The sequence below is a fragment of the Lolium rigidum genome, chromosome 4 (assembly GCF_022539505.1).
Source record: "Lolium rigidum isolate FL_2022 chromosome 4, APGP_CSIRO_Lrig_0.1, whole genome shotgun sequence".
NCBI classification, from domain to species: Eukaryota; Viridiplantae; Streptophyta; class Magnoliopsida; order Poales; family Poaceae; genus Lolium; species Lolium rigidum.
The window spans coordinates 58931517-58939884 of record NC_061511.1 but is presented as its reverse complement, the minus strand read 5'-3'; the positions used below and the strand labels follow the sequence as shown (position 1 = coordinate 58939884).

Genomic DNA, 8368 nt, shown 5'->3' with positions numbered 1-8368 from the left:
TCAGTTTAGTCATAATTCTATAGAGGAGAATAGAGAGATGGTCGATTAGGATTACCGTATTACGTACCATGCTACTTGCATGACGATGACTTGGTGATATTATTTTATCCTTGTGAACCTTGCTAGATTCAGCTGTTCATAGTGCATCAAAATATGGCTCATTTAACTATTGAACTTAGAGAGAGAAAACGAATAACATAGTCGTGGTGGTTGGATCAACTTAGAGTTTATTTGGTTGTTGAAAAAGTTATCAAAGCACGTGTAAAAACGCCACTGCATCAATGGGTACAACCAGGTTTTTGAGAGTAGAAAAAAAAACAATAGAAAAGGTTTTTTTGCTTTCTTGGGGAGGAATATTCATGCTCTTATGTGAGTACATGCTAGAACATTTGTAAAGCTACAACATGCAAGCCATATATGAATACATGCCAGGTGAGAACAATCACTAATACTATATGAATATCATCGTCCTCCAGAGAGGTCTGACATTGCGTTGAAGCTTGACATCAGCTGGGGATAAGACATGACAGATGTGTTAAATCCGTTGTCTTGCATCAAGCCTTGCATGCCCAAGCTCAGAGGTGTCGGCCTCAGTTCGGGTAGTGGGATCTCACCATTGAGGTATTGCATAACATCTCGCATGGAAGGCCTTGAAGAAGGAAATGGGTGCAGGCAAAGAAGTCCTAGCTTTAGCACCAGGCATACTTCGTCAGTGTTATAGTTACCTCGGAGCCGTGTATCCACTGTTTTGCTAAGCGATCCATTGGTCCAATGCTCCAGGACCCAGTCGACCAAGAAAACTTGCTTCTCCTCTGTAGTGTGCTTGATTGGTTTCTGCCCACATGCAACTTCAAGAAGAAACATGCCGAAGGCATACACATCCGTATGAGGAGACGCCTTGCCAGTGCGCACCAGCTCGGGGGCAAGGTATCCCATTGTGCCGACCATATGTGTGCTCTGTGGATCAGTGCCATGCTCATACAACCTTGCAAGGCCAAAGTCACCAAGCCGCCCATTCATGTCATCATCGAGGAGAACATTGCTCGCCTTGATGTCTCGGTGGATCACAACTTTTTCCCACTTCTCATGGAGGTAGAGCAAGCCAGTAGCGATACCCCTGATGACATGAAACCTCTGAGCCCAATTTAAGGTTAGCTTGTCCTGCTCACAGTGTATACATTTGTCAAGGCTACCATTTGACATGTAATCATACACCAATATCAGTTCACCTTTTCGCCTGCAGTAACCAAGAAGCTGCACCAGGTTGCGATGTCGCAATTTTCCAATGCTAACAATCTCGGTAACGAACTCCTTCATCCCTTGTGTTGAATCATGGGACATCCTCTTGACTGCAATCTCCTTCTTGGACAATTTAAGCACCCCTTTATATACCATCCCGAAACCTCCTGCTCCAACTAGGTTCTTGTTCTTAAATCCTTCTGTAGCATCGAACAAATCCTTGTACGAGAACCTGTGTGGACCGAACTCGCCCTCCCAGTCCTCGCGCACCTCCCTATACCTTCGCCTTCTTCGCACCATCAGAATGACAATGGTTACGATAGAGATGATCAATGCTGCAGTGGCTATCGGCAGGAGTATCGCCAAGAGTTTGGACTGGGGCTTTGATCCAACACGAGGCAACTTAGGAAGCTTGGAGATGTCGATGTACGGAGCTTGCCCGTTCATGCCAAAACTCCATCCAAGAATATAATGACGGGCGTTCATCAGTTCAGCGGTGGACGAGAAACCGATATACGCCGTCTCTGTGAGCACCGTCGAGAGGTTATATGTTGCAGACAAGAGCGGCTTCAAGGGTTTTCCCACATGGAGTGGAGCCAAGGTCACGTTGATCCTTGTCTCCTCCTCTTCATAGTCGACCCACAATTGCAGCTTCATGCCATTATTCAGCGTCAAGTTCTTGAAGGCACCACCACTAGAGTCGTCATAGAAGCCAGCCATGTTGGACTGCACGGGGAAGACGCTGTTGATGTCGATGCCGATGTGGTTTTCATTGATGTCTTTCAACTCGAGGTTCTGGAAGGTGTCGATCTCGATCACCAGGAGGTTGCTATTGTTTTGTTGTTTCAGGATACCCAAGTACTGCGTCGGCAGCGCGTCCGTGAAGTTCTTGCTTGGGGCGATGAAGAAGGCCATGCCATTAGCATTCACACCGGGGAACGTACCGACGATGCAGAAAATGATTGTTGCCGAGAACGATTTCACTTTGCCGGTAGATGAATTGCGAAAGAGCAAGGGAGCTGGGTAAATAGCATGACCTTTGACATTGTTCGTGCCGTTGGACATGTCGAGTAGGCTGCCTTGTGTGACGACGGCGCTGCCTTCGAGTGTCAGGCTGGACTGCGTGAAGCCGGAGAAGACGAACTGGTCATCGCCGGCGGCAACGGTTGCAACAATAAGGACAAATAGAAGTGGGAGGATGGAGGATGGAAGGGATGCATGCTTCATGTTGGCCATCACCGGAAGCTTTCTGTGGCTGGGGATCAGAGTGGCAACTACTCAATAAGTATTCTGGAATGAAGTGTTCCGTTGCCGTCCAAGTTCGTCTAAGATTGCACGGGCAGAGTGCTCTATATTTCCATGAAGCTACCTTACAAGTCTACCATTTGATTAGTCTTGTGTCACGTGGATGATGGGAAACTGGCAGCTCACACTTGACTCGAGAGTGCCCAGTCCAGACTCTGGAACCTTCGTAGTCTTTTGATGTTTGTGTTGGAAATTCACTATGCCGTTGCAGCAACGGCAGAGCATCTCAGTCAACTTTTCTGGCCTCCTTTGCAGTCTTAAAGTAAACAGCTACACTAAGGATGCACTGTTTAATGCAATTTTTTCAGATTGAATGATTGTGCTATGATCTACTACAAATATACAATATGCCATTGATGTGGTACTACTCTCTGGATGGAGGGATCCTGGCGATTCAGACATTGGAGTGCCACCATATCAATCATCTGTGTTTGCAGGAACGAATCAGAGCATCTTTTTATTAATCTATTTTCGAGAATGAGAACAGGAGGATGGAAACGGATGGAGATGAGAGCTGCCGTCTCGTTGGAACCAATACAGCGCGTCATGGTAGGGAAGGCGCCCTGGCCGCTGGTCCGGTGAACTTTCGTGCACTCCACGTCATAGATGACGACCAGTGGCTCGTGTCATAAAAGAAGGTTCACTCCTGGGGCAGAGCCACTCACTTTCCAGTTTTTTCTACGAGTGATTTTGGCCAGATTTTTCTCCCTAGAGGACTCGGATGTCTAGAACAGAAACAGAGCACGGGTGTAGATTTTTCTACGAGTGTGGTCATTTTCCAAGTGCAGCAGAGCATCTCAATCAACCTATCTTGTCTTTACTATTGTGGAAGATTACATAGTGAACGTGGCGATTCACAGATTCACACCTGACAGTCTTCTTCACTTGTGTCCATATATGCAGTAGCCCAGCCACCAATAATGACCACAGTTTACTTGACCCAAGACTGGGCAGATTGATTGAGATGCTCCGCTTTACGAACAAGAAATTTTCGTTTCGTGACAGTGAGACTCACGTTCCCGTCTGTGTCGTCTCTATCCGCTCGTGCCTAGAAAATGTGAGTTGGAACTGCAAACACTGGTTTGCTAATCACACCTGATCCACAAGTCGCCGCCAAAAAGCAATATTATCTAGAATAGTAACGTCTAAGGTCATGCACACCCCATTCAAGTTAGAAATTCTGCACCAAGTGTCATTCACACCCGATTCAAGGCGAAAAGTTTTTCTACCACATGAGCTCCATTGATCCCTCTATATTAAAAAAACTCACATTTATAAGTTTAAAATTAATAGACTTTGTCGATGATATATCCTACAAGCATGCAAAATCATAATGTGTTTTTTTTATTTTTTTATTTACCAGTAGCTCAAAATACACATTATTTCCAATTGATAGTTTGCGCTTCGTGGCATAGATTTGTTTTCAGATTTTTTTGAAACTCAGAATATGATTTTGTTTTTTAATAAAACAGGATCATTGGTGCGCATGTTCACTAAATCTCCACTCCAGTACCCCACACAAGGAGACCTAGTAGATTGAGATCCACTGCCGTTGCTGTAACTGCATAATAATTTTCAACAGAAACATCAAAAGACTAGGAAGGTTCCTCTAGAGTCTGGACTTGGCACTCTTAAGTCAAATGCGAGCTGCCAATTTCCCATCGTCCACATGGCTGTGGACTAAAAGAGATTGACCGAGATGCTCTGCCGTTGCTGCAACGGCACATCAATTCTCAAGTTAGTAGCAGGATCAAAGCTCTGTAGAGGAAACCGAACAAAAAGGAAGTGCCTACCACTCGTCAAAAAACTGCAAAACTGAGAGTCCTCACCACCGAGTAGATAAAAAAGGTCCGGTGTTGCCCATGTATAAGAGTTACATCCATACAAGCACCCGCTTGCGCTATTTTTTATGTCCATCTCCGAGATGAAATCTATGTCCTTATTGCTTCTCAAGCTACTCTTTCTTGGCCTTAGCTTCGTTGCCGGCGATGACCACCAGTTTAGCTACTCCGGCTTTGCCAACAGAAACCTCACTATCGACGGCACGGCATCTGTCACGCCCAGCGGGCTACTTGAGCTTACAAATGGCACGACCCTGGGCCAGGGCCACGCCTCCTACCCGACTCCGCTGCGCTTCCACAATTCGTCCGATGGGACCGTACAGTCCTTCTCATTCTCGTTCGTCTTCGCCATCATCTCCCTCTACAACGACTTGAGCAGCAACGGCATGACCATGTTCATTGCACCGAGCAAGAATTTCTCTTCAGCGATGCCGGTGCAGTACCTGGGTCTCCTTAACAGCCAGAACAACGGCAACCAGACAAACCACATCTTCGCAGTCGAGCTCGACACCTTCAAGAACATGGAGTTCCAGGACATCAACGACAACCATATTGGTATCGACATCAATGGTCTCCAGTCCATACAATCCCATGATGCTGGCTACTACGATGACAAGAATGGCACCTTCCAGGGACTGGGTCTCGATAGCCAAGAGGCGATGCAGGTATGGGTGGACTATAACAGAGAGAAGATGCAGATCAACGCCACCATGGCTCCTCTCGGCATGGCCAAACCTAAAACACCAACAGTATCAGCCAACTACAACCTCTCCACTGTGCTCACAGATGTGGCATACATCGGATTCACAGCTGCAATGGGAAAGATAAACACGAGGCACTATGTGCTTGGTTGGAGCTTTGGCATGAATGGTCCTGCCCCACCTATCAATGCCACCATGCTGCCAAAACTGCCTCCTCGTCCTCATCCCAAAGAACGCCGACGTCTCCGGGTATTGGAGATCACTTTACCACTAGCAACAGCAGCATTCATCCTATCGGTGGCCATTGTCGTTTCCCTACTTGTGCGGAGGCATTTGAGGTACGCAGAGTTACATGACGACTGGGAGGTCGAATTCGGCCCACACCGGTTCTCGTATAAGGATTTGTTCCGTGCAACACAAGGATTTGATGACAAAAACCTCCTAGGAGCCGGAGGATTCGGAAGAGTATACAGAGGAGTGCTGCCAAGGAACAAATTAATGGTAGCTGTGAAGAGGGTGTCACATGACTCCAGGCAAGGCATGAAGGAATTCATTGCAGAAATTGTTAGCATTGGCCGCCTTCAGAATCCAAATCTTGTGCAGTTACTTGGATACTGCAGGCGTCGCGGTGAGCTCCTGCTAGTGTATGAGTACATGCCCAATGGAAGCCTTGATAAGTACTTGTATGGTGAAGTTGACAAGTCAACATTAACATGGGATCAAAGGTTTCGGATCATCAGGGGCATTGCATCTGCGCTGATTTATCTCCACGAGGAGTGGGAGAAAGTAGTTGTCCACCGAGATATCAAAGCAAGCAATGTGCTCCTTGATGATGAGTTAAATGGAAGACTGGGTGATTTCGGTTTAGCAAGGCTGTATGATCATGGTGTTGAACAAGAAACTACTCGCGTTGTTGGCACCATTGGTTACCTTGCTCCAGAGCTAGCACGCACAGGCAAGGCTACTCCTCTTACAGATGTATTTGCCTTTGGTACTTTTATTCTTGAGGCCACTTGTGGACAAAGACCTATAATTCAAGGCACAGAAGATACACAGCTCATGTTGGTCGATTGGGTGCTTGAGCATGTGCAACAAGGATCGCTTGCTGATGCAATAGACACAAGGCTTAAAGGGCACTACAATGTTCAAGAGGCATATTTGGCACTGAAGCTTGGACTACTGTGCTCACACCCATTTGCATCTGCAAGGCCTAGCATGCAGCAAGTGATCCAATACCTAGATGGGCATATTGAACCACCTGAGCTCACAGCACACCAGAGCTTCCAAGCACTGGCCTTGATGCAAAATGAAGGGTTCGATTCATACATCATGTCATATCCTTCATCAACTACTTTTGCGACAGTATCAAGCATTTCAGGAGGAAGATGATGACTCTGTTTGATGATGCTGAGAGTGGTTACTTATCTACGATGTACCTTGAAGAATATATTACATGGTTAAGGAGTCATGGATATGAAAGCATGTACTTTCTTAACTTCGAGAGCTGAATTTGTTGCCTACTGAACAAGATTGATAGGTCTGGTAGAACGATAAGTACAGAAATAGTACCATCTGAATAAACAGTTTATAAAAGGAGGTTTAGCCTCAAGTGCCGAGCTATCAACTATGTAATATAAAGAGTTTTGTTGTTTCTATCTCTTCATAAAAATATTGTGTGTTTGTTCATCTTTGTGAATCTAAATGGTTAGTTATTTCTCTTGCACAAATGTTGTATTCGTAATGAAAGAATATACAACCTGTAAAAAACTACCCCCACGTTTTCTTCCTCCAGTCTGCAACCCTAGCTGTTATCAGATGACGTCACCGGGCAAAGCCTACACGGCTGACGGCGGTGGAGGGACTCCGTTTCTTCATCCTCATATCGGAGACCTTAAGTGTAGCGTTCCCCACTGCGGCATGAGCGGAACTGAGGGTGGTTGGGTGCTTACCAAGTGGAGGTGTGGTGGAGTTCCCAGTGTTGGAGGCCACCAGGCAAAGCCTGAAGGCAGAAGGCGGTGTGCAGCGGTGGGCTCCATTTCGTTGTCCTCAGAGCGAAACAGAGGGAGGTTCAGCACTTACCGGGACTATACTAATTGGATAGGTACATATAGAGTGACTATGGTGAACACATTTCCGCCAACGTAGGTCGATAAACGACAAGTTTCTGTTGTCCTACTCATCAAATCCCAGTAGTGCTACCGATGATTATCACAAGCTGGAACTCAACTTGACTAGATCAATCATGTAGCAGTTTATATTGTTTATAAATTACTCACTGTGCTCACATGGTTTGCACAATTGGACTATGAACCTAGAATGCACGCTGAATCACTCTCCTACAACAAAAATACCATTGAAGTATTCATTCCCCTAGTGCCATCAAGATAAGTCTCTAGTGCTATACTGCTATGGTTACCCAAAAGATCGCAAATCTAGTATCCAAGCAGAACCATGTTAAATTCAACTGCATCTGCGTGACGTACTAGCTAAAGCATATCGAACATTTTATTCCAGACTATAACAGGAACAAACCAGTATGATTTGGGTGCCTTCATTCGGTATGTGGTATGAGGTTAGCATCATTGACCACATGCATTTGGCCGGCTATCAAATACCATCCTGGACTCAAGTCAGGCATCGAAACCACGAACTAGCGCTGGCCTAGGTGAGGAATATTGTCGAACATGTTGAGGGCCTCAAAGAACGCACAAAAGAGAGAGCAAACCTGATGGAGTAATGCAGCGGAGGGCACTGACCGGTGGTTCTGCAGACTGGAGAGTAGGTTGAGATCGAGACGCATTCGTGGCCTTATTTAAGACGACACCGCGCCTCGTCCCCCTTCGACGGCAGCCATTGCGCAAGCGCGGCGCTCAGCCTAGCTGGACCGAGAGAGATGATGAAGACGGGAGCAGGCGGCGACATCGGCTGCAGGAGCAGGACCGTGCCTACATCTCCCCTGGTAGCACGGGAAGCGCATGATCGGGGTCCTAGGCGGCGGTGTCGGTATCGGAACCCCGGACCCGGGACTGCCGAGAGCTTGAGTGGCGGCACGCGCAGCTGGAGATCCGCCGGGCGGGAGAGGGAAGAGGCGTTTTTGCCGGTTTTCTGAAATGATTTTAAAATAGTTTAAAACATCAAAAAAAGTCTAAACAACAAATTGACGTGTAAATCTCGATATTATATGTGCTCATAAAGTTGTTTCGCGGAAAACCGACATTTCTTATGTCGTGCAAAAGGAATAAATTTTAGTGATTAATTTTTTTTTCACAAGATATTTCTTTA

At 46.3% G+C, this 8368-nt stretch overlaps 2 protein-coding genes across 2 annotated transcripts; one reads left to right on the top strand and one right to left on the bottom strand.

Moving 5' to 3' along the window:
- Positions 1 to 462: 462 nt before the first annotated feature.
- LOC124647126 (L-type lectin-domain containing receptor kinase SIT2-like) lies at positions 463 to 2475 on the bottom strand. Its single transcript, XM_047187110.1, has one exon. It carries the CDS (start codon positions 2473 to 2475, stop codon positions 463 to 465), a length of 2013 nt encoding a protein of 670 aa, XP_047043066.1.
- A 1850-nt stretch (positions 2476 to 4325) lies between these two features.
- Positions 4326 to 6770, top strand: LOC124708225 (L-type lectin-domain containing receptor kinase SIT2-like). The gene has a single exon (XM_047239915.1). The coding sequence runs from the start codon at positions 4454 to 4456 to the stop codon at positions 6473 to 6475; it is 2022 nt and encodes a 673-aa protein (XP_047095871.1). The 5' UTR covers positions 4326 to 4453; the 3' UTR covers positions 6476 to 6770.
- Positions 6771 to 8368: the final 1598 nt, after the last annotated feature.

What these genes read in the sequence shown, in the direction of transcription:
- LOC124647126 (XM_047187110.1), bottom strand. Translation starts at nt 2,475, where the DNA reads ATGGCCAACATGAAGCATGCATCCCTTCCATCCTCCATCCTCCCACTT.
- LOC124708225 (XM_047239915.1), top strand. Translation starts at nt 4,454, where the DNA reads ATGTCCATCTCCGAGATGAAATCTATGTCCTTATTGCTTCTCAAGCTA.